The 26,999-nt window shown below is 42.8% G+C and overlaps 1 protein-coding gene across 1 annotated transcript in view; it reads left to right on the top strand.

The window, feature by feature from the left end:
* PAK2 (p21 (RAC1) activated kinase 2) overlaps positions 1–15,813 on the top strand; it is a 52,333-nt gene extending 36,520 nt beyond the window's left edge. The window contains exons 7-15 of the mRNA XM_083178377.1: positions 394–520; positions 1,256–1,319; positions 2,814–2,862; positions 6,547–6,659; positions 9,062–9,179; positions 9,889–9,988; positions 10,939–11,135; positions 11,413–11,550; positions 12,153–15,813. Of these exons, the coding sequence (XP_083034503.1) occupies positions 394–520; positions 1,256–1,319; positions 2,814–2,862; positions 6,547–6,659; positions 9,062–9,179; positions 9,889–9,988; positions 10,939–11,135; positions 11,413–11,550; positions 12,153–12,239 (993 nt within the window). The 3' untranslated portion in view covers positions 12,240–15,813. The remainder of the gene's footprint in view (positions 1–393; positions 521–1,255; positions 1,320–2,813; positions 2,863–6,546; positions 6,660–9,061; positions 9,180–9,888; positions 9,989–10,938; positions 11,136–11,412; positions 11,551–12,152) is intronic.
* The last annotated feature ends 11,186 nt before the right edge of the window (positions 15,814–26,999 follow it).

The raw sequence follows: 26,999 nt of genomic DNA, 5'->3' as shown, positions 1-26,999 counted from the left end.
GATTTAACCTACGTGTATATTTTTGGGAGTGTGGGAGGGAAACTGGAGTACCCGGAGGAAACCCACACAAGCACGGGGAGAATATACAAACTCTGCACAGTTAGGGCCATGGTGAGAATCATATGGGTCATGTGTTGGGTTATATGCCGCACTTTCACAGACTTTACGACTGTTTGCGGGATCTTAAGGCTGTGTACAAGGGGTGTATGGAGGATTGGGGGGGGGGTATGGGGGTGTTGCTTGTGTCTTGAGTATAGTCTTTTTTCGATGCCGGTGTCTGACACATGTCAACAGCATTCACCAGAGCAGCGCAGGTTCTGGTAAAATACTGTATACTTCTAATTAGAGAGGAGTCCTTTATAATCCTGTGTGTGTCCCGTCTTCTCTTCACAGATGTACACACGATCCGTGATTGACCCAATACCTCCACCCGCTAGTGATGCGGATAGTGCAGGAAAGGGTGGAGACAGGCAGAAGAAGAAGACCAAGATGAGTGATGAAGAGATCATGGATAAACTTCGTAAGTTATGTCAATCACGTCTTTGTCTGCTACGAGAAATCTTGTATTCGCCCAGATTGTGTTCCATCTTAATTATTTTTGACCTTGTTACCTCCCAATTGGTATTTGGATATTGTCCTTTAACTGTGTATATCAGTGATTTTCAACCTTTTTACCTTGCGGCACACTAAATAATATTTCAAAATTCCCAAGGTACACCATGAGATCACCGCAGGGCAAAACACATTAAAAACAATCACACTGGTCCCAACATGTAAAAATAAAATACATTGGCCCTTTACATGAAAAGAAGAGACCAGTAAATAACAGTTTAACTGGTGGTGGCTGTAAACTGGTTTGGGCATCTCTAGATCTGGGGGCACATTTGAGAACAGCTCAAGGCACACTAGTGTACCATGGCAAAGTGGTTGAAAAACACTGGTGTATATAATCTTTAGCGATTCCACATGTTAATTTCTATCAGCCATAAACTCAGTTAATCTTGTGCATCTGAGGTGGAATTTAGCACCAGTCAGACATGTCTAGCGCTCTGCCTTTCCAGATGACAGAGAGCAGGTGCGTTAATATGAATATAATTAGAGTTCAGATTGTAGCGAATGTTGCACTCTCTCTCCCTGAGGAGTTTTCTTGTCGTCTGAAAGCTTTGGGTCTTTTGTAACTGCATTCCATTAATATGAATGGGAACGTGGAGTGTAAGCAACGCGTTTCTCACTGGTTGGCTGCATTTCTCTACAGGAACTATAGTAAGCATAGGTGATCCCAAGAAGAAATACACCCGGTATGAAAAGATTGGACAAGGGTGAGTATTCATTTATTATTTCTAATAGCGTTCTATGTCTTCCATGAAGTAGAGTCAAGGCAGCCATGGTTTATGATCCTGAAATCCTTTGGGGGTATTCAATCCAGAATTCCGACTGTTGGAACATCGGACATTCGGAATCCTGGGCCTTTTTCACTCGGGTCAACTGTACCTCGACAGGTGGAATTCAGTGTTCCGGCTGTTGTAAAATGGGTGTGTTGGTGAAAACGGCCGCGGATTGACGAAAAACGACCATGGATTCAACAATTTGCACTTGTTTTAAAGTCAGATCTGTTTTGTCAGAATATGCCTTTCGGGTGAAACCCCACAATATTCACAATTGTGACCATGAAAATGGGTCAGTTATCAGAGATTTTTTTTTTCTCCCGCCAAAGTCAGTAACTTTGCACTAGGACAAGCTCGTTTTTTTTTCTTTACTATGCTACTTTAATGAACCACTCAAAGATGTCCTGACATAATTTTAACAAGATCAGAGCCTCTTACGTTTTGTCATTTTCATCTAAAAATCAAAACTTTAGGTGTCTTGCCGGAACAGAAGATATTGACTTAGAGCAAAACGCTTTTGCACTTTTCTTATTCAGGTTCAAGTCACAACTTTTCCACACTAGCTGATTTTGAATATCTCAATTTCAACTTTTTCACTCCGCCCTATTGACCAGTCTGTCAAAAAAAAAAAAATGGGGAATGGTTGTACAAATTTGCACACTGGTAACACTATGAAAAGAGTGCTGTAACCCTGAACAACCAATCAGACTTTACCTAACTTTTTTGTTGTGATTTTTTTTTTTATTATGTAACCAGTTACCAGTCTTGTAAAATGATCAAACATTATAACCGTAATGTCAGCGGCTGTGTGTGCCTGAAAGGAGCAACACTTGAATTGCTCTTTCAGGTGCCATCTAGTGGCCATGCCCATTGGTGCCCAAAACACTTAGCACTGCTCCTCACCTCTATCCTTTTATTATAGAGTATTCATTATACAGGACTTTGGATATTATATTCTAAAATAGAAATTATAGATTTTTCCCAGGAACAGAAATATACATTTTAATTTAAAATTCTGGGTACACACAGTCTATGCACTACCCGATTGGCCACTGCGTATGATTACTGTGAGAAAACAGTGCTGTAAGTATATAGTTCAGAAAATCCCGTTACCCAAATAGTGACCTCCCCATTTAGGTTGCCTACATAGAAGCCTGTATACAGCGGCTTGTCTGCCGCAGATGAGTTCTGCAAGCTGAAGGTTGAGTTGGCTAGAACATGTATACCCAGAGAGGATGGTACCCGTAGATATGCTTTGTCCTTATTGGATGGCAATAATCTTATACATCGCATTTTGAAATATTAGACACTGGTAAATGTTTTCCTCATGAGCTCTGGTGGAAGTTATCTTTCCAGTGTCATCTTTTACGAATATGTTTATTGTTTCATTATGAATGAAATGTAACTAATGCACTGTATTATTTTCAGTGCCTCTGGGACCGTCTTCACTGCTATTGATGTAGCCACTGGTCAAGAGGTAAGATTTATGATTAATAACATTATTGTTCTAATAAATGCAGAATATGTTTGTGTAACCTTTGCTGCCTGATTCTAGTCTTTACATTTATACATTACATTCTGATTCTTCTGTTACATTTAAACTTCTTACTGTAGGTTACAGTGCATTTGGAAAGTATTCACAGCGCTTCACTTTTTCAGATTTTTTTTTATGTTACAGCCTTTTTCCAAAATGGAATACATTAATTTTCCCTCAAACTTCTACACACAATACCCCATAATGACCATGTGAAAAAAAAAATTTGGGAGATTTTTGCTAATTTATTAAACGTAAAAAGAATAAAAAAAATCACATGTGCATACAGCCTTTGCCATGAAGCTCAAAATTGAGCTCAGGTGCATCCTGTTTCCACTGATCATCCCTGAGATGTTCCTACAGCTTAATTGGAGTCCATCTGTGGTAAGTTCAGTTGATTGGACATGATTTGGAACGGCACACACCTGTCTATATAAGGTCCCTCACTTGACAGTGCATGTCACAGCACAAACCAACTATGAATGCAAAGGAATTGTCTGTAGAATTCCAAGACAGGATTGTCTCGGCACAAATCTGGGGAAGGATACAGAAAAATATCTGCTGCTTTGACGGTCTCAATGAGCACAGTGGCCTCCATCATCCGTAAATGGAATCGCTGCTCGGCGATCTTAGGGATCGGGGAGAAGGATCCTAGTTAGGGAGGTGACCAAGAACCCGATGGTCACTCTGCCAGAGCTACAGCATTCCTCTGTGGAGAGAGGAGAACCTTCCAGCAGGACAAGTATCTCTGTGGCAATCCTCCAATCACCTGTATGGTCGAGTGGCCAGACGGAAGCCACTCCTTAGTAAAAAGCACATGGCAGCCCCATATGGAGATTGCCAAAATGCACCTGAGGGACACTCAGACCATGAGAAACAAAATTCTGTGGCCTGATGAGTCAAAGATTGAACTCTGGCATAAATGCCAGGCGTCCTGTTTGGAGGAAACCAGACACCACTCATCACCAGGCCAATACCATCCCTACAGTGAAGCATGGTGGTGGCAGTATTATGCTGTGGGGATGTTTTTCAGCAGCAGGACCTGGGATACTATTCTGGATAGAGGGAAGACATCCTGGATGAAAACCTGATCCAGAGCGCTCTTGACCTCAGACTGGGGTTCATCTTTCAGCAGGATGACGACCGTAAGCACACAGCTAAGATGTCAAAGAAATGGCTTCAGGAGAACTCTGTGAATGTCCTTGTGTGGCCCAGCCAGAGCCCTGACTTGAATCCGATTGAACATCTCTGGAGTGATTTGAAAATGGCTGTGCACCGACTCTTCCCATCCAATCTGATGGAGCTTGGGAGGTGCTGCAAAGATGAATGGGCAAAACTGCCCAAAGATAAGTGTGCCAAGTGTGGCCTGTGAATAGGTATGTACATGTGATTTCTTAGTTTTTATTTTTAATAAATTAGCAAAAATCTCCCAAAAACTTTTTCACATTGTAATTATGGAGTATGGTGTGTGGAATCTGAGAGAAAAAAAATGAATTTATTCCATTTTGGAATAAGGCTGCAACCTAACAAAATGTGGAAAAAGTTAAGTGCTATGAATACTTTCCGGATGCACTGAGTGAATAATCCCATACTGAACTGCACTCACCACATAGTCCCCTTTTGTCTTTGTGATTAAACCATTCATTTGTAATATGAAGAATGTTATTGAATTATGTGATACAGGCAAATTATCAACTGGGCACTGGATATTAGATTCCACTTTTTAATTACAGTGGTTTGTAAAGGTAGGTGGTGCTTTGGTTAGCTGACCTAGGCTCCTCAAAAACTACCGTACACCCAAAGCCAATTCCCCAAAGTAGATCCTGTGAACTGTTGTTACTCAGTCTCTATACATAAAGCATTTGTTATACGCTCTGGCACTGCCAGTCATCTACAGTGTCCCGCACCGACCAAACCTCCTTTTGTTAGGGTTACATTAGTTACTTTATACGCACTTTGCAGTTCTTATATTGCTGTGTTAATAATAACATGCTTGCGTGTTGCAGAATAGTGCGTTATGGGGCTTCTGAATGATTGATGTCTTCAGTAACAGTGTTACATTATTAGGATTCATTAGCGAGCACAGTTGAGGGGCTTTGGGTCATTAGCTCGGCAGCGTCTAGGTTGACCGTCATTAGGTCGAGTGCTTTTGGTTGATCGCCGGTAGGACGACACACAAAAAATGTCGACCTGTCTAAGGTCAACAGGGTCAAATTGTTGGCATGCGATTTTAGGATTTTTAGTGTCTATGGTCTCATAGGTGGACATGGACACATATAAGTGTTACCGTGTCCCCTTGGCATGGCTCGCTGCGCTCGGCACGAGGTTTTATTCTCCCTCTGTGCCCACAGGGATGGTATGAACAAGTTGATTTAAAAAAACAAAAAACTATCACGACAACTCACGTCAACCTTTTTCCGTGTCGAGCTTTTTTATGTGAAGACCTGTTGACCTAATGAGCACATACCCAGTTGAGGAATAACCCTTTGACTACACCCGGTCTCACAGTAGCCTCCCTGCCCTGTAGCTTGTATAGCAGTTATCTCTCCCCAGTGCCCTGTAATATACAGTTGTTGTGTTTAGAACGTGTGTGAATGAAATGCCTACCTTTTGTGCCCATGTGTCATTTTATGTATCTTGGACTTATACGGTCTATTCAGCAAATAATACTAAATGTAGCTGATACAGCTTTAGCAGGGTTACAGGGGAAGCCTAGTATGCCTGTTCACCCTGTGCCTCGGCCAATTGTATCATTAGTAACTTGATGTTCCATAATATAGGAGAAGAGTAACCTGCCAGTGCCTACGTACAGAAGCGTGTCTGTAAAATGCTTTGCCCATATTCCTCTGAACACTTTGATGAGTGATGGCCAACAGTCAGCCCTATGGTTACATTCTACCCTCCGAGCCGTTGCCTGCAGCCTCCAGGTCATTGCTGCATCATTATTAGATTTGTTTGCCCTGCCCAGATCCCTTGCTGATATTACAGTTAGGTGTGGATTTACTTCAGTCATTTGTTTTACCATCTTACTGAGGTTACCATTAATGCGCAGCCCTTTTGAAAGATCTCCCAATGTGGCCCCTGGAGTGTATCAGTTAAGGCCCCCATACACTGACCCGATTTGGGATGATTCTGACAAATCGGGCCATCAAATCGGCCCAAATCAGGTCAGTTTGATGTCCCCTCAGGTCCAATGATGGTCCTGTGCGTATCGGAACTGTGTCGGGTGGTCAGACCTGCTGGCGACCGACCACCCGACTTTGGACCTCCCTCATGGCGGCGAGAAGGGCAGGGAGCAGGGACGCATGCGATCCGTCACAACAAATTTTAGGTCCCGGGAGTCTCGCAGCGTATCAGGTGTTCGTACACTACTGTGAGACATCGCAGCAGTGTATGGGGGCACCTTTACTGGTTTCCTGCCACTGGTTTAGGACTTACCGCAGCATACATGACAATGACAATTTTATACAGACTTTGTTTTATTTCAAGTAACAATGTGGAATAATTGTCCAAGAGTGTGACCTCATTGAGTGTGATGTTTGTATATAGAAATAGGTCCTAGTCCTGTTGCATCACTCAAGGTAAAGATATACTAGTAACCTCATCCATGTGTTTCCTTTTCTACAGGTTGCAATTAAACAAATTAATCTACAGAAGCAGCCCAAGAAAGAGCTGATAATAAATGAGATCCTGGTGATGAAAGAGCTGAAGAACCCCAATATTGTGAACTTCGTAGACAGGTAGCACAGAAATTCCTATTGCTAACATGGGTGGTGGGATATGCAGGGCAATAGTGACATAATGCTGGGAAAGGATTATGGGTTATGTACCTTTGCTGGAAGAGTAGGAGTTCCGTGGTGACGCAGCAATGTGTGTGGGGAGAGGATTGGTGATGGGATAATGGTACTTTCCCACAGGTGTGGAAATCACTGACTGAGCCATTGGCAACACAGCCAGAAGAATGTTACGCAGGTTGTGGAATAAAGGTGGCATCTAATATCCCTTTATTGTATAGGGATAGAACTAAATCCTTGCTTGGTTGTATTGTCAGCAGAGTCACTTCTGACTATAGTTGCTAAGACGTAGGAGTGAGGATGATTGCTATCTCTGTCTGTGTTTGCTGTGAGTGAAGTTTGTTATACTGTGGAAACTGTAGTGGCCTATAGTATATGGTTGCCTTGGTCAGATTAGGTGTTTTGTCTTTTGCATAAATATTTTTTTTCACCACTTGACTTGTTAATATGGTGGTATGCATGTGAGAAGCATTGGACAGGAACATGAGTGATATTGTCATTATATTATCACTGCAGTACATAAAGCATACATATAAAATAGAGACTTAAAAATGTCCGTGTAGTATTGGGGGGAGTAGGGTCGGTGTGGGTAGTACAGGTGACAGTGGATCAAATGGGGAGTATTAGTGTTGCCAATACAGATGGGAGTAGGTTAAATGTGAAGAATATTGGTTTGGATTGTGTACGCGTGAGGTGTATAAGTGAGGGGAGTAGAGTAGAGTAGGGTAGGTGTGAGATGTATTAGTTTGGGTAGTACAGAGTAGGGTAGGTGTGCGCGGTATTAGTGTGGGTATTACAGGTGAGAGAAGGGTTGGTGTGAGATATTAGTTTGGGTAGTACAGGTGGGAGTTGCGTAGGAGTGAGGAATATTAGTGGGTGGAGTACATGTGAGAGTGGAGTTAAATGTGAGGCGTATTAGTGTGGGTAGTACAGGTGGGAGTAGAGTATGTGTGGTAAGTATTAGTGTACTATTGGGAGTAGGGTAGATGTGAACAATGTTAGTGTGGGTAGTACAGGTGGGAGTAGAGTATGTGTGAGTAGTACAGGTGGGAGTAGAGTATGTGTGAGTAGTGCAGGTGGGAGTAGAGTGTGTGAGCAGTGTTAGTGTGGGTAGTACAGGGGGGAGTAGAGTATGTGTGGTAAGTATTAGTGTACTATTGGGAGTAGGCTAGATGTGAACAGTATTAGTGTGGGTAGTACAGGTGAGAGTAGAGTATGTGAGCAGTGGTAGTGTGGGTAGTGCAGGTGGGAGTAGAGTATGTGTGAGCGTTATTAGTGTGGGTAGTACAGGTGGGAGTAGAATATGTGTGAGTAGTGCAGGTGGGAGTAGAGTATGTGTGAGAAGCGCAGGTGGGAGTAGAGTATGTGTGAGCGGTATTAGTGTGGGTAGTACAGGTGGGAGTAGAGTATGTGTGAGAAGTGCAGGTGGGAGTAGAGTATGTGTGAGAAGTGCAGGTGGGAGTAGAGTATGTGTGAGAAGTGCAGGTGGGAGTAGAGTGTGTGGGTAGTACAGGTGGGAGTAGAGTATGTGTGAGTAGTGCAGGTGGGAGTAGAGTATGTGTGGTAAGTATTAGTGTAGTATTGGGAGTAGGCTAGATGTGAACAGTATTAGTGTGGGTAGTACAGGTGAGAGTAGAGTATGCGAGCTGTGTTAGTGTGGGTAGTACAGGTGAGAGTAGAGTATGTGTGAGCGTTATTAGTGTGGGTAGTACAGGTGGGAGTCGAGTATGTGTGAGTAGTGCAGGTGGGAGTAGAGTATGTGTGAGAAGCGCAGGTGGGAGTAGAGTATGTGTGAGCGGTATTAGTGTGGGTAGTACAGGTGGGAGTAGAGTATGTGTGAGAAGTGCAGGTGGGAGTAGTGTGTGGGTAGTACAGGTGGGAGTAGAGTATGTGGGAGTAGAGTATGTGTGGTAAGTATTAGTGTAGTATTGGGAGTAGGCTAGATGTGAACAGTATTAGTGTGGGTAGTACAGGTGAGAGTAGAGTATGCGAGCTGTGTTCGTGTGGGTAGTACAGGTGAGAGTAGAGTATGCGAGCTGTGTTAGTGTGGGTAGTACAGGTGAGAGTAGAGTATGTGAGCAGTGTTAGTGTGGGTAGTACAGGTGAGAGTAGAGTAGATGTGAGAAGTATACAGGTGAGAGTATGATAAATGTGAGGTTGGGCTGAGTGGGCTAAATATGAGGAGTATTCATGTGTCTAGGTAGCACCCTTTATTTGTCACATATTGTTATGCACATATATCCTATGGCCTGGTGATAGCCAGTGAGTTTCATTACATGTAAAAGCCTTGTTTTTTTCCTATACACCCTTGTATGCCATTGGCCACTCATACAGTGTGTTATGTGCAGCTTCCTGGTTGGAGATGAGCTGTTTGTGGTGATGGAATACCTAGCTGGAGGGTCGCTCACTGATGTGGTCACAGAAACCTGCATGGATGAGGCCCAGATAGCTGCTGTCTGTAGAGAGGTGAGTGCTGACATCTGCTGGTTTATTGCTGAACATCTACCTAGGACCAGTTGAGTTTGAGTTTGAAAGAGTCATTTGATCATAGTTGCCTACCCTCCTGCATTCTGCAGGAGACTCCCTGAAATAACAGCAATCTCCCTCTCTCCCTCATTAGTCTAGCAAGCTCCCTTCACCTAGCCCACATTACACTGTTACATTTGGATATAAGTCATTTTAAAATACACATCCAAGCTTCTAGGTGCCACGTTCACAATCTCTCCATATATGGCACCAGACATGCCCTTTTGGTGGAGCATGACACGCCCCTCAATGGGGCGCTTTGCAAAATTCTATTACCAACAATAATCTCCCTGAAACTAGTTTTCAAAAGTAGGCAAGTATGATTCTGATATTGTAGATATGAATAGAGTCAAGGTTGTTAAAGAGTATAACCACATGAATTACTGTATATTATATTATTATTGACCATATATGTTTGATGACTGAAGGTCAGTGGGGGTAAATGAGAATCTGTCATTTTTTTGTTCTGTTTGTAAACCGGACTGGTAGATGTCACTACTTACAAAAATAAAGAGCCCGAGATTCCGGTTATTGAGTAGAGTTCCCCATAGACAGCAGCACAATACCGCTCTTCATCCCCGTGCAATAGTAATACAGTTGTCATGTGATCCGCAGACCAGATATAAAGGATGTTTTTGTTTGATTTTAGTGTTTGCAAGCATTGGAATTTTTACACGCCAATCAAGTCATTCACAGAGACATTAAAAGCGACAATGTGCTCCTAGGAATGGATGGGTCTGTCAAACTCAGTGAGTACTTTGGATTCCTTTTACCCTAAAGGCATTTGTAACACTGGCTGATTGTTATACAGTATATCCAAATTGTGCTTCAGCTCAGCTGCATGTAATTTTGCCTCCATTCACAGCTCAGGAATAGTAAATTCACCTTGTGATAAAATGGCATTGGTATGGAATCCCGGCGGTCAAAATCCCGACAAGGTGGGGGACGTGGATCCCCCCCCCCCTGCGGGCTTGCCACGCAGCGGGCCAGGTGCCTCGCAACGCTCGACACACTAATTCATTCTCCCTCTATGGGTGTCGTGGACACCCGCAGAGGGACAGAATGCTGGGATTTCGGCGGTTGGGACTGCATTCTGATAAAACATTGACTAGCTAGGTAGCATTTCATTCAGCTTCAGGATTCCACTTGTCCTGGGCAAGCAGTTGTATCCCATACCACACAAACACATTTTCTAATCAAGTGAAGATCTGGAACCTCCCATCAGATTGCTGGGAACATACAGCACTGGTAATAACGTGCTTTTATTGCTACGTTCCAGAGCTTGTTATAGATTTCCAAGAATAAGGATATACATTAGCTCATTTGTACCAAATCATAACAGTGCAGATTGATGGATCGGTGTTCCAAAGTATATCATGGATTTGCCAATAACGTTCCAGATTTACCCAATTATTCCAAAACCAATTACTGTATGGTAATATCCAGACAATAAAAATAATGGTGTATTCGTGTCAGAGAGAAATCCTTTAGCTTAGTCCTTAATTGGACTTATTTTTAGGGGGTTTGTAATTTGTGTCTTGTGTAAAATGCATTCTCTGCCTTGTTGCCGAACCACTAGTGTTTGGCCCTTGGGTCTGGCATGATGGGGTTTCTAGATTTGTTCAATAGCTCTGTCTGTCCTGTGCTTCATATCGCATCTGATGTCATTCCTCATTGTGTCTCCTGTCTCCTTATGTAGCTGACTTTGGCTTCTGTGCTCAGATCACCCCTGAGCAGAGCAAACGTAGCACCATGGTGGGCACCCCATACTGGATGGCACCAGAGGTGGTGACCAGAAAAGCTTATGGTCCTAAGGTAGACATCTGGTCACTTGGTATCATGGCTATTGAAATGGTGGAAGGCGAACCACCTTACCTCAACGAGAACCCTCTAAGGGTAAGTGGTATATCTGAGTAAGATGATTTTTGTGACTAACCAATACATTGTTCTCTTGTTGTGTTACATTTCTGCGTTTGGTAAGGAGCCTGTAACACTTGTATAGTACAGTAACTATTCATCCCCTAGTAATTAAGAAATAACATTGTAATGAACAGCCCAACAGTGCATGTACAGAACACATTATATGGTACACCCGGCCTTTACGGTTCCGGGACAGGCTACAATGTTTCCCAGTACAAGCACCTTGGCTCACATCGGGTTCCTCTATCTGTAGGCTTTGTATCTGATTGCTACTAATGGCACCCCAGAGCTGCAGAATCCTGAGAAGCTGTCTCCAATCTTCCGAGACTTCCTCAATCGTTCCTTGGAGATGGATGTAGAAAAGCGAGGGTCGGCCAGGCAGCTCCTACAGGTGGGTAGACGTATGGCATAAGTAAATGGGAGTATCTGGAGTGTCTCTATCTCGAGGCAGTAGACCTGGGCTCTCCAGCTGTAACTTGTATGAAGAGGAAATGATTAATATACAGTGAGAGCCCAGAATTCTTAGTACCTTCTACGGCGCTCGCTTAGTTTCCTAATAGGACGTCTGTTCTTTCTATACACTTACAGCATCTGTATACTAAGCAGAGCACTTTGGTATATCCACATCCTTATGGTGGTTGCTGGTCTTCATTTACCTGAATGCACTGTACAAATGAAGAGGAGGGGATTTCCATTTCCCCCTGTAAGCTTTTTTTGAAGTTCCCAATTATATCTGAGAGGTGGTTCAGCCTGTGCTGGTTGAAGTTCCTTGCTGCGCTCCTCTGACTACTGTACTGTAACTTATGGTTGGTCCCACCCTGCCAAAAACTGACCTATTTCTCTTGGCATGGGATCCTCTGTGTTAGATATATAGGTAGGAGAAGGGTTAGTTTGGGCAGATATTGTAGAAAGTGATTGTTAATGTTTTTGGCTTCTTGGCAATACTGAGAATTAGAAAGTGACTGTCTAATATATTTCTCCTTTTTCTTGCAGCACCCGTTCTTGAAACTTGCTAAGCCACTGTCCAGCCTGACGCCTCTAATCCTGGCTGCTAAAGAAGCCATGAAAGGCAACCGCTAACAGCCTGTCAAGACCTTTTATGTAATTCTCCCTTTGTCCTCTTAACCATCTTAATGTTCTATAAGTGCCACTCTCGCTCTGCTCACAGGCACCCGAGAGGGAAATCCAGCAGCATTCTGTGAAGAGGCGGAGAATGTACAGTGCCCTCTCCTTGCCGTGGCAGTGACCGTACTGGGAAGGATACGGCTCCCCCATGCGGCTTCTTTCCTCCTGGTAGAAAAATAAAACTGCGTTCTGTTTGTGGCCTTTTCAACAGCCCTCTATTTTGGGGTTTCGACTGCATTATGGGAATGACCTTATTTTGTACACCTGTTCTATACCCTCTGAGGACACCACTTCTGTTCTCTGGCCTTCGCTTGATACTTGAATAACTCTCATGCCAGTGTCAGAGTTTCCTGTCTCTCTCTCTTTGCTGCCTCCTTTTATTCCACTCACTGTCTCTGTGCCTGGATTTACCATTACGTCTTAGGTGAGGGGAAATGCGCCTCTGGCAGGGAAGGTGTTTGTACTCCTTAAAAAAAAAATCTTAGAACTTGTCTTAACTCTTTTCTAAACTTTTTTTTTTTGGTCCGTTTTACAGTAAGTAGCGTGCTAAAAACGGTGGGAAAGCAAGAACCGTACATTCAGTGTGTGCCATGTTAAACAATTATTCATGGTAATACGGACTGTTTCCTGTCATCTGAAAGTGCTCTTAACAATTACACCTATGGAAAACCTAGAGAATCGTTTCATTTTATTTCTTTTTCCGTAACCTTCCTTGTGACTTTTATATCAGCAGGAAATAGTGCCAAAGTCCTGATAGTTCATTGCGTTTTCTATGCTAGGGTTTTTTTTTTCCCTTCTTTTATTACTACTTGGTCATTTTGCAACTTTGTGGGTTGACTTTGCATATTCTGTATGGTTTCACAAACTTAAGTGCCTGGGTCAAGTCAGTTGTTCGGATGGAGAACCTGAGCCGCCAGTATTCTAGAACAGTTAGGTGCAACATAGTTATTGATCTCCTGCTCCTGATTGAAGGGATGATTCCTGGAGTTATTCGATTGTATTTTGCAATACAGTATGTTATGTCCTAGAATCTCTTCTGTTTTCTTACTAAAACATTGCATTGCTAACCGAGCAATTATGTCTTTCATGCAGAAGAAGAACCAAGTCTCCAGCTAAATAACAAGCTGCCAACCAATCTTGTGTATATAGGAAATTCTACATGGCCAATAGCTGTTGTGTCTTTTTTGTTAGTTTTTTAATAATTGTTCTTGCCTAATTGGACAAAAGGGAATTATAGTATGCTGAATTACATCGTTTGATGTTCCTGGCCCTTGCTTATATTTTCTTGGCTTTGAATAACTTCCCGTTCCACCCTGTTCAAATACAGTATGTAAGCAGAGAAGCTTATGTGTAGGTCTGTGGACATTTCATTGAAAATGAACCTTTTTAAGTATAGTCAGGACTGAAAGCTAAACACCATATTACCCTCTTATGGAAGACCATATGTCCTCTATTGTGCCTTTAATTTCATAGAGAATGCAGTCCTGTGTTTCTGGTAAATATGGTGGTTATGTCATTATAACATATCAGATGGTACAGTCATTCATTTCTTTGTATCGGTAGATTCGTGTTCTAGGTCCTTTATTGTTACCACCAAGGGAACATTTACCGGTTCCTCTAAATGCAATGATTTGTTTGCACTGTCTAAGCTACTACTCTCAGCTCCTACTACGTTATTTGCTCCCTGTCTTGTTGGTGTCCTTTCTATTGTCTCCTCTCTGTGCCCATGTCCTTTCCATTCAGAGTACTGTGATGGGATTGTCCATTGCAATCAACTGTTACATTTTAAAGACCTTTCCGTAAAATCATGCACTCATTACTTTCATTGAGTTAGTGAATAGATACTTACACACCCACTCAGTAAGAACTAAAGCCTTTATGTGAGCTGAATTCATATCGGAAGAAGCATTTTGCTAGAAACATCATTAAAACTGGCCGGTTACAAGGCATTACTGCCAAATTACAGTACAGTATATAAACCCATTACCTGCTAACAATGTGATCATTATTGGGCTGTGTTCCTAAAATTACCACTTTTGGCTTGTGCACATTCACCATACCCTTCTGATCTTTCCTTCCCCTTAGACTGTGTTTCCATAGTGCTCTGAGCACCATGAATGCATTCTTGTGGAATTCTCAGCCCATAGAATGGGTCCGTATGTAATGGTAGACGGCGGATACACATACTATAACGGGACTCTCTTCACAGAACAGTCAGCTCGGTGCTGATGAGCGGAGATCAAGGGCTTTCCTTAATGAGAACTTCAGAACTAATACTCCGGTCAAGAAAATATGTATATTAGTTCAAATGTGGTTTTTGCCACAAGGTTCTGAACACTCAGTGTTACATAGAAAAATATCAGCGACGCATTTGCTGAACATAGTCGGCCATTTTTTAGGTTTGGAATTTTTACATATTGCCAAAATCTCCTCCTCCTCATGTATACCCAAGGAGTCTTGTTGAACTGTAACATGAAAATGTAGATTGTTTCAATACTCTGAAGGGCTTTGCGGTCTGTAATGTAAGTCATTTTCTATATCAGGATTTTCTATACACCTCTTAGAATTGACAGAACGCCAGCCAGCAGCTGAATAAAGTGTGAAGATGGCTGTAATTATTTCAACATTAAAAAAGAAAAAAAAAATGTAATGCTTTGAAATGCTTGTAAATAGCTAGGATTTAGTGGTTGAATAGGTGAATGGTTATGTGTCCTTTGTGAGTTTTTGTAGGACATCGCATTAACACAAACATAGGGCATTTCTAATATAAGATTTCTTTGTATTGACAACACCCTGACTCCTCATTAATATTTGAGACTTGAAGGGAGATCCGGTTATCAAAATGAGTATATAAAGATTTTATATATAGGGTTTAGAAATGTTGGGTTGCCATTCCATTGAAACAAAGGTTCTAAAGAGTACAGTAACATTCGTGAGAGCACGAATAGTGCGGCTTGGAGAAAAACTAGTTGTGCTGCTCGTCTGATGAAGCAAGCAGCATTTTGGCGGTCATCTTAGTCCCAACATTTCCACCCCATCCTGCTTGGTCTGAGAGATATGTGAGACTACACAACGGTTAGTTGCAGCCAGATAGTGCCTATATTTGGCTTTTTCCAGTCAAAACACCTGAAACACTGTACATTGTATTGTTTAGAAATAGGTTGGGCTGCCATTTCTACAGGCTACTCACCTTGTTAATGTTAATATCCCAATTAGAATGGTGAGGTTGCTTGGAATCCCTTTATGGGACATTTTATTTCTGTTCGTTAAAAGTGTTCTCTGATCAGTATGAACCCACCAAGCTCTCACCTTTTCTAGATTTTACGGTCTCTCTGCCTCCTTGTAGCTTTTGCATGCAGATGTTTCATATTCGTTATTTTGTGGATCCATTTTCTGCAGTTCTTCCTTACCTGTCTTGTTTAATTTATCCCATCTTTTTATTTAATTGTTAATTTTTACGGCAATAACTACTGAATCATTTGTGTACGTCAACTTTGCTTGGAATAAACTTTTTGTTTTATTTTAATAATATATTTTCTGTTTCATTTCATTGATGCGGTCACTGTCTCAGAATATAGTTTAATAGTCTTCCACTTCAGAACGTTCTAGAGCAGGGGTGGCCAAACCTGTCCTCAAGATCTACCAACAGGTCATGTGTCTCAGGCAAATACAAGAGTAATCAAACAGCTCCCTGGGCGCTGGGTGTAAACTTTCCTCTCTCCTATTTCCAGGGATTTGACCCAAAAAAAGAGGGAGAAACACAATGGTATAATATTGCAACATAAAATAAGTCAATTATCCAAAACATATATGCCTCGTATCAATCATATGTGTCTACTCAAATTAGCAGACATGTGAGCTCAAATGGAGGGACTTAATTCGTCACTGAATGATCCTTCTCTTCCCTTCTCCTTTAAGTATGGTCACTCAAAAAAAGGGGGATAGGAAAACACAATAGTGCAATACCTTTGTTCATTTTTAAAAATGAACAATCAGATTTCGAATCAAAAGACTCTCACCATGTGGTTTTGTCCACAAGAAATGCAGACAAAATTGCGCAAGTGTGTTAACCCAAACAGGCGTCCCTGGGTGCTGGTCCACAATGGGGGTCCTTAGAAAACGTCCTCTGCCTTCCCAAACCGACCGGTTTCGATACTGGATGTATCTTTTTCAAGGTGTGGAAGGTTAATGTGCAGTTCCCAATATTTATACCCACAATGCTTAGGGGGGTGGCTAAGCCTATTACCAGACATAGATTACCTAGCGATCTGGATCCTATATACAACTTCTACAAGAGTATATAAAAGAAAGTCCGTTCCGTGTGTTGCCATGATGGCATGGTACTAGATTTTCCCGCCGTTTTTCCCGGAGCTCATCCAGGACTTTGACTTCCGGCCGCGTCTCCGGACCGGAAGTGATGTTTGCGTGTCACCGCACGTACTTCCGGTTGCGGTCCACGCAGTTGTTGTTCCTGGAAGTGCGTCCCCTCGCAAATAAATATCTTGAGAGTTCCCTATAGTAATGTTCCACTGAACGGATGTCTGTTTCTTTTGATGAAATATCATCTTTATATGGCTCAAATCCTCGATAAAATAAAAACATCACGTAAATAACATGTAAATAAAACAAAATTTGCATACAATTTATTGTGTTTAAAAGTTCCTATAAAAACCATTTTGTTTCAAAATCTTTATTAAGACCTTTTGGATTAAGAGTGTTATAATTAAAAATCATAGTCCTCTCTTGTTGGGCTAATTTTTTAGCTAAGTCTCCTCCTCTAATATTAGGAGTTACTTTTTCTTCTACCTCCCCATGGCAGCCATTACATCATGGGTTCCTCCCCCGTGGGTAGTGACAGGAAAGGGAAAAAAAAGACACCATCCCCTATATTAGGGCACCTCCTCCTTGTCTGTGTCTTTTTTTTCCCTTTCCGGGGTAGTGAAGGGTTTTTGGCTTACCCTGTGAAGGTACAGGCAGTCCCGGGCCACCGCTGCGGCATTCTGGCAGGGAGATAGGAGGTGGAGCCGGCCTCTGTGAGCATCGGCTGTAGGTGCTGCATGCGACCCTCTGTGGCGAGCTACAAGCAGCGGCGTCCGCTGCGTGGCGCAGGAGGCAGCGTGGGCGCGTCACACCGGGCCTGCGTTCATCCAGAGGGAGAGCAGGCGGTTGCGGCGCATAAAGTGACGACTTCCGCCGGAGAGTGGCGGAAGTCGGGGACCGACGTGGAGACGCGACTGACCGGTAAGCACTATACCACCAACGGGTATAGGCACTCTTTTTTTTAATCCCTTCTACTGTACCACCAATGTGTTAGTTTCTTAGGTGCTTTTGTAGGCTTCTGGTTTTGGTTATTGTTGGCGCTGTGCTAACAGGGCTGTTGTTTCCTTACTGCAGAGCTGGTTTGAGCAGTGGATCGCTGAATAGTCTGGTACAAGGTGGTGCAGGTAGGGTCACTCTTATGCAGTAGGAGAGTGAGATTTTTTTCTGTGAAAATTCACTCTGGTTTTTATTATTGTTAGTGCTGCACCGCTGATACCATGGAGGAAGAAAAGCGGCAGTCTGTAAAAAAAGTCAGGGTAAGCCGTATTCCTGTGGGGTTTTTTTTTCTGAACAGGGGTAAATGCTCTGATGATAAGACATATCTCTGTTGTGTTATAGATCAGAGTCAAGCAAGGACAAGGAGGCTAAAGCTAAGCCTAAAAAAGTGAATTTACCTAAATGCAGTTTGTGTGATAAGCAACTGCCGGAGAAGCATGTTGGCAGTGTGTGTGACGGATGTAAATCTCCTCAGATTCTACCTCCAGCACAGATGGCAAGTCTGGTGGAGATGCTCAGAAGTGCACTCGGATTCCTTTGTAACTAAGGAAGATTTGATTAAAATGACTGCCAAAAGAAAACATGCAGTACTGAGTGAGGACTCAGATGACTCCAAGGAAGGGTCAGATAAAGGGCTTACACTAAGTAAAAGTATTGATGGTGATGATGATCCAGGGCAGGATAAATCTGAGGCAAATTTTAATCCAGATATGGTGGATAATTTGCTGACCCTGATTCATACGGCCCTTAATATAGAAGACCCGCAAGAAGATTTGAATCCTCAGGAATTATTGTTCAAGGATAAAAAGAAAAAAGGGAAAACATTTCCCTTGTCCCAGTCATTGAAGGAAGTAATAGCGGAAGAATGGAAGGTGCCGGACAAAAGAGTTACGGTTCCTATAAAGGTTGGAAAGATGTACCCTTTCCAAAAGGATCAAATTCAATCATGGGATGAAACTCCAAAGGTAGATGCAGCAGTAGCACGCTTATCTAAAAAAAACCACGCTTCCACTGGAAGACGCAAATATATTTAAGGACCCCATGGACAGAAAGATAGAACTGGGGCTAAGAAAGCAGCATTTAATGATGGGTGCATCACTAAAACCAGTGGCTGCTATGGCGGTTACGTCTCGAGTAACAAGAGGATGGTGGTGCCATCAGTTAGAGGCCGACCTGTTGGACGGAATCAGAAGGTCTGATTTATTAAAAAGTGTTCAAGACATTCAACTGGCGATTGAATTCATGTGCGAAGCATCCATGGATTCGATACGGCTGGCAGCCCGAGCAGCAGCGACTACAGCCGTGGTCAGACGGGCGTTATGGATGAAGCCATGGGCGGCCAATGTCCAGTCAAAAAAACAAATTATTATTATCATTGCCTTTTCAGGGGAACTACTCTTTGGAAAGCAACTGGACGAGTTGATTACTAGGATTTCTGGAGGTAAGTCGGTATGGCTACCCCAAGACAAAGTGGCAAAAAAGAATACCACCGGCAGATTCGGCAGGTTTCAGCCGCAAGAATATAGAAATGCAAGGGCCTATAGGCCGGGAAGAGCATTCAGGAGAGGGACTTGGAATGCGAGAGCAAATTTTCGTGCCCAAAGAGGAAAGGACATTAAGTCCTCTTTCCAGAAGGACAACCAATGACGCCAGGACTCCAGTGGTAGGAGCCAGACTATTGCAATTTCATCAAGTTTGGCAGCAAACTACCACAGACCGGTGGGTGTTAGAAATTACACACGCCGGGTACAAGATAGAATTTGCAAGGTATCCAGGAAGGTGTTTTCTGGAGTCTCCAGTACCCAGAGAAAAAGAAGAGCGGGAGGCGCTGTTATCAAGCTTAAAACTCATGTTACAGCAAAAGGTAATCAAAATTGTACCGAAAGATCAAAGACAGATCGGCTGGTTCTCCAGGTTCTTCATAGTGAGGAAGGCCACGGGGGTTTTCGGACCATACTTGATTTAAGAAGACTAAACAAGTTTGTAGTGATCAAACCTTTCAAGATGGAGTCAATCAGGTCAATCTTACCGGTTCTGAGACAAGGCGATTATATGACATCCATAGACCTGAAAGATGCCTATTTGCACGTTCCCATTTACTGGAAGCATCAAAAGTTCCTAAGGTTTTGTCTGCAGGGCATTTGTTACCAGTTCACAGCACTACCATTTGGCCTGGCAACATCCCCGAGAACGTTCTCCAAAGTTCTGATCGTCATTATAGCAAAACTGAGAAAAGAAGGGATTACCCTTTGGCCATATCTGGACGACATTTTGGAAGTGGCAAAATCAGAGGAGGCAGCAAACAGGGACACAGAAAGGGTCATTCAGTGTCTAAAAGAGCATGGATGGTTGATCAATGTAGAAAAAAGTCATTTGGTCCCAACTCTGCAAATAAAATACCTAGGGGTGGTGATAAACACCCAAAATATGACAGTGAAACTGACGGAGGACAGAAGGAAGAAAATAGTGCGCCAGGTAAAGGAGATGTCGAGGCGAACAGTGGTTTCGTCAAAGGACTGTATGACAGTATTAGGCCTCATGGCAGCAGCACTGGATACAGTGCAGTGGGCCAGGTGGCACACGAGGAAACTGCAAAATTCGTTCTTGGCTCAGTGGGATGGAAAGAGCGAAGATCTGTCACAAAAAATTGTGTTGACAAGAGCCGCAAGGTCAGACCTAGACTGGTGGGCAGACGAGAATCGCCTAAAAAGAGGAAAATCTTTTGCGACAAAAGAACAAGTCATCGTTACCACAGATGCCAGTCAATCAGGCTGGGGAGCAACCTGCGGGCAAAAGATGGCTCAAGGAGAGTGGTCTTGGGAATGGCAAAGAGCGCATTCAAACCTAAGGGAGATGAAGGCAGTGGTACTAGCCTGTCATTATTTTCAGAAAGAGCTGATCGGAAAAGAAGTGGTGATAAGGTCCGACAATCGGTCAGTAGTGTAGTACGTCAATCGGCAAGGAGGCACAAGGAGCCGTCAGCTTATGCGAGGCGTGACAGAATTATTCGAGTGGGCAGAAGTCAGAGTTCCCGCAATTATAGCAGTCTTCCTGGCAGGGAAGGAGAATCAAGTTGCGGACGAGCTGAGCAGAAAGAAGTGTTGGCCGGGCGAATGGGAACTAAACGACGAGGTGTTTTCTGCACTGACAAACAAATGGTGGATACCCCAAGTAGACCTAATGGCGACAGCAGCCAACAGGAAAGTACCAATCTTTTTTTCAAGATTCCAGGATCCCCAAGCATCACAAATATATGCATTGACAGCAACTTGGGACATGACGAGGGCGTACGTGTTCCCACCGTTCCCAGTGATCGCAAAATTATTAAGGAAAATCCAAAGAGAAAGGACAGAGGTCTTAGCAATACTACCATTCTGGCCGAGGAGGGCATGGTTCAACAAGGTCCTCCAGATGGTGGTGGACGAGCCATGGACGCTTCCGTCAACACCGGATCTGCTGATACAAGGCCGAGTACGTCAAGCACAGCCACAGACCTGGAGACTGACGGCCTGGCGGTTGAGATCAACTGCCTAAAGGGCGAAAGTTTTTCAAAAAATGTCATAAGCACTCTTCTGAAGGCAAGAAAGGTGTCGACTTCAAAGTCTTACTATAAAATTTGGAGAAGGTACATATATTGGTGTCATGAAAATCGAATGATTCCAAAGAAGATTTCTTCTATTCTAGAGTTTCTACAGAAAGGGTTACAAATGAGACTAGCAGTTAATACATTAAAGGTGCAAGTGTCAGCCCTGGGAGCGATGCTAGACCGGAGGGTTGCTGACAATAAGTATGTACGTCGGTTTTTTCAAGCAGCAAAAAGAATAAGACCAAGAGTCAAGGCGTCAATGGCGCCATGGGACTTAAATTTAGTGTTGGGCGTGTTAGCCGCAGAACCTTTTGAGCCATTAGAAGAAATCAATTTGAGCCTACTTACACGGAAGGTCGTTTTCCTAGTGGCGATTACCTCAGCAAGGAGGGTATCCGAGCTGCAGGCATTGTGGGCGGAAGAGCCCTTTTTGAATTTTTTTAGTGATAAAGTGGTGTTACGCACGAATCCTCAGTTTTTACCAAAGGTGGTGTCGGAATTCCACCTTAATCAGGAAATAGTGTTGCCGTCGTTATGTACGAATCCAGGAAACGAGAAAGAAGAACGTTTGAATAAGTTGGACTTAGTAAGGGCATTAAGTGTATATACAGAAAGAGTTAAAAAGTTTCGTAAGGCAAAGAATTTATTTGTGCTTACAAGTGGAAAGAACAAAGGTTATATGGCTTCAAAGGCCACAATTGCAAGATGGATCAATTTATGCATAATTAAAGCTTATGAGGTCAAAGAGAAAGAGCCGCCAAAGGGGCTCAAAGCACACTCTACGTGGGCAGTGGCCGCGTCGTGGGCAGAGAAAGAATCAGCCTCGGCAGTAGAGCTGTGTAAGGCAGCAGGATGGTCTTCGATCCATACATTTACCAAGCACTATCGTATTGATGTCTTATCTTCAGCAGATGCGAAGTTTGGTAGAAGAGTCCTCAGTGCGGTAATATAAAAATATATATATATATATATAAATGTATAATGTGTGTGTGTGTGTATATGTAAAAAAAAAAATATATATATATATATATATTATTTACTTGGTCATTCCCACCCAAGTGATGTAACTGCTGGGATAGAACCCATGATGTAATGGCTGCCATGGGGAGGTAGAAGAAATATCAGATTCTTACCTGATAATGTGTTTTCTTCTACTCCACCATGGCAGCATATATTCCCGACCATAGGCGAATCTAGAATTATGGTAATGGGTGGTCCCAGATCTAGACATAAAAGCAGGGGGAACTTTGTGCGGTGTAGCCAAAAGGGGGCGTGGTCTCATGGGAAGGGGGCGTGGCATCACAAAAAGTGGTGTGGTATTACACTTTAGACCAGGGGTCTTTAACCTTTAAGACCGAGTGGGCCACATAAAAAAATTCAACGAAGTCCGAGGGCCACTAAGTTATACTGAGGTGTTTTAACTATTAAAACTATTTAAAAATGCAGCCAGCTCACCTCACCCCCCACCCCATGATCAGCAAACCATTTAAAAATGCAGCCAGCTTACCTCACTCCCAACTCCATGTTCAGCAAAATATTTCTAAATGCAGCCAGCTCACCTCACACCCCCCCCCCACCAAAACATTTCTAAATGCAGCCAGCTCACCTCACACCCCCCACCAAAACATTTCTAAATGCAGTCATCCAGCTCACCTCACCCCCACCCCAACGTTCAACAAACCATTTCTAAATACAGCCAGCTCACCCTCTCCTGAGGCACCTGCCTTATGTAGCTTTCACATCACACTTTTAAAACGGTATATTGCCGTTTTTTTGCCTTTTAAAACGTTTAAGGCTGCAGTGTGAAAGTGTCATAGTTGAAATACCATTTAAAGTTAACTGGTATTTCAACACGTTTAAAAAGCAGAGTCCTACCCGTTTTAAAGCCAATTCAGAGCCGTTTTTTGTGCTGTCTATGGCACTGAAATGGTATTTAGTAAAAAATAAAGGTTAGAGCACTGTGATAGGCTGTACCTTGTCTTGTGTCCCTTCCCTGAACCAGGAAATAAGCTGTGGGTAGAAACGTGTTCAGAGGTTAAACGGCTTGACTGGTGATGTGAATGGTACTTAAACGGTATTTTTAAATGGTAATCTGCTGCAATATGAACACTAGACCCGTTTAAAATACCATTTAAAATTACAGTTTTTCAAAATGTTTTATGTGATGTGAAAGCTACATTAGTGTCCCTTGCAGAGGGCTGCTGCTGCTGGCGGCGTCTGTCTTTGCTGTCTTAACAGCTATGGAGCAGGCAGGGACAGGTGCAGTGCGCGGATGGTGGCGGTTGTCACTCCAGTCTCCCGGCTGTCTGAAAGGGCGCGGGCGGGACGTGTGTGCGGCATCAGGAAGTAGACAATGCGCATGTCCGTGCACAGTCCCGCCCGCCCCAGCCTCAACCTCACCCAGCAGCATCCTCCGTCACATCCCACTGCTAAGAAGACAGCGCGGAAGGATTTTTTTTTTCATTCAGCACGCCAATCATTTTAATAATGCTATTCACTGGCGGGCCAGGAAAAACAAGTCAGCGGGCCACTCGTGGCCCGCGGGCCATGGGTTGAAGACCCCTGCTTTAGACCATACACAGTAATGCCTATTACACATTTTAGCAAACTCCGTAATACCCATTACACATAAAGCCACACACCGTAATGCCAATTACACATAAGGCCACACACCATAATGCCCATTACACATTGTGCCACACATCATGATGCCCATTACATACTATATAACAAACCGTAATATCCATTACATATTTGCCACATAAGTGCTGCTTACCTACGTGCTCATTGCTAGGGGGTTCTTGCTTGATGGCACCATAGTACCCATTACACATGATGCCGCACACCATAGTACCCATTACACATGATGCCGCACACCATAGTACCCATTACACATGATGCCGCACACCATAGTACCCATTACACATGATGCCGCACACCATAGTACCCATTACACATGATGCCGCACACCATAGTACCCATTACACATAATGCCCCTTATACATGATGCTGCACACATAATGCCCCTTACACATGATGCTGCACACCGTAATGCCCCTTACACATTAAGCCACACATTATGCGTAATGCCCCCACATACCGCCACTTGTAGGGTCCCTTAAGCAATGCCCCCAAAAGTGCCACTTACTGTAAATTTTTATATGAGCCTTCGCTGCTGCTGCAGGGAGAGATGGAGAGCGATGCAGCTGCTTCTATGGGGAGAGGAGCAGAGCGCAGCGCAGAGCACGCTCCCACTCCCCTCCTGGTGTCCCCTCTAGCCGAGTGGACATTTTAAATATTGTGCGCGCTGTTGTTGTGCGTGACGTTGGGGGAACACGCCGGGCGCCGGCATCACATGAGTAAAGGGGGGGCGGGCTGAGGTGAAAGCGGGGAGAAGAATTGGAGCGGAAGCTCAGGGGTGACAGTCATTGACAGCTGGGCAGAGAGCAGGGGGCTGCCTGGCTATATATATATATATATATATATATATATATATATATATATATATATATATATATATATATATATATATATATATATATATATATATATATATATATATATATATATATATATATATATATATATATATATATATATATATATTATATATATATATATTATATATATATATATATTATATATATATATATATATATATTATATATATATATCCCTGGAACCAATTAACCCATATGGATCCAGCCTGATATCAGATTGAAGGCCCAGCGAGTTGGGTTCGACTGAGATCAACCTCGAGCTTCAGTGATGCCGAATGGGGAACTGGCAGCCGTTGAACTGGGTGGGGGTCGGAATTAGCGGGTCCAATGTTATCTTATAGGGAAAACGTTCCAGCTTTGCCTGGCAGTATCTCCGGTTCCCAGGGGGCTAGAGACACGGGGCTGGGCTTGTTGGAAAGCCCCATCCCTCAGCTACAAAACGGACTAATGGGTGGTCCTGTTCACCCCCGGACCACCCCCTAGATTCGCCTATGTTTCCGACCCGTTGTGTTGGTATGTACTAACTGTGTTTTATTTAAGCTGGAAAAGTCAAAAGACACTGAGACAAGGAGGAGGTGCCCTAATATAGGGGATGGTGTCTTTTTTTTCCTTTCCTGTCACTACCCACGGGGGAGGAACCCATGATGTAATGGCTGCCATGGTGGAGTAGAAGAAAACACATTATCAGGTATTTTTAAAACATAAAAAAATTTTATTCCATTAGTATTGCACTGATGGCTTTCCTTAAAATGTGCTGAGAGCGCATGTACCTCCAACCCCTTACGGATATTACGTAAATGTTCTCTCAGCCTGACCTTAAATGGTTAGAGCATGTACATTCAATAGTATAAATGATGTTAGAGGAATGGCAGGTTACAAAATCTCGTATTTTAAATTTTTTGTCATTTATGCAAATTTCCTCAATTTTCATTCCAAATGTATTAGGAATGTTTCTACAACCTATGAAATATCCGCAGCGATAAAAGCCTTTTGAAGCAATTGCCGATTTTGGGGGGGAGATTGGACAAATACTTTGTACAAGTTTTGTTTTAAGGTTGGGTGCCCTTCTAAAAATTAGGTTGGGTGTGTCAGGTATTTCGTCACCAATTATTGGATCCTTCTTAAGAATATTCCAATGCTTTTTTAGAATTTTTTTAACCTCATGATGTTGTGCGCAAAAGTTGGTTGTAAAGGACCATTTGAAACGGTCAGATTCTTCTGTTGACCTATCCTTAGATGTTAGTATCTCTTTTCTTTCCAAATTTTTTACCTTTGTTACTGTCTCTTCCAACATTTTATCATTATATCCACTGGCTATAAAGCTATCTTTCATTTCATCAGCCTGATTTTGATAGACAGATGAATCAGTACAATTTCTTCGGAGTCTTTGAAATTGACTCATGGGGATGGTGTCCAGACATTTTTGGTGGTGACAGCTGTCTTTACTGATATAAGATCGTGAATCAGTAGGTTTCACAAAGTTACGGGTTTTGATTTTTCCTTCCTCTATATAGATGGCTAGGTCTAAGAAGTTAACAGTATTTTTGCTAATTTCGAAGGTGAGTTTTATACCCCTGTCATTAGTGTTGAGGTATGTGCAGAAGGAATTTAAGGACTCTGCATCCCCTCTCCACAAAAGAAAATGTCATCAATATAGCGTCGCCATGACACCAGGCCTGCCCCGTATGGGTGGTGGAACCAGATGTAATCGGTCTCCCACGCACCCATAAATAAGTTGGCAAAACTGGGGGCAAACCTGGTGCCCATGGCGGTACCCTTCTTTTGGATGTAGAAATCTTCCTTAAACAAAAAGTAATTATTAAATAGAATAAATTCCATTCCCTCCAAGAGGAACTCCTGCAGGGTGGTTTCCATGTTAGATTTTTGCAGTGCTATTTTAGCTGCATCCAATCCTTGCCGATGTTCAATGATGGTGTATAATGTAGAGACATCTGCCGAAACCAGGTGGCAATCTTCATGCCATTCTATTTCTTCTAGGAAGTTTAATACGTCTAATGTATCCTTTAAATGTGACAGATTTTTTACCACAAGAGATTGTAGATGGTAGTCAATGAACATAGAGAGGTTTGATGTCGTTGAATCCACCCCGGAGATGATTGGTCTTCCGGGGGGATTCAATGGATTTTTATGAGTTTTTGGTAAGACGTAAATAGTGGGGGTAATTGGGTCTTCAATGAAAATAAATTTTGATTCCTTTTCAGTTATGGTCCCTTTTTTCTCGTATTTATCTATTAAGTTTTTTAGGGATTTATTTACTTTTTTTGTGGGGTTGCTTCTTATCATTTTATAAGT

This window comes from Crinia signifera, chromosome 3 (assembly GCF_055691185.1).
Source record: "Crinia signifera chromosome 3, ASM5569118v1, whole genome shotgun sequence".
Classification (NCBI taxonomy): Eukaryota; Metazoa; Chordata; class Amphibia; order Anura; family Myobatrachidae; genus Crinia; species Crinia signifera.
This window is presented reverse-complemented; position numbering and strand designations above follow the sequence as displayed.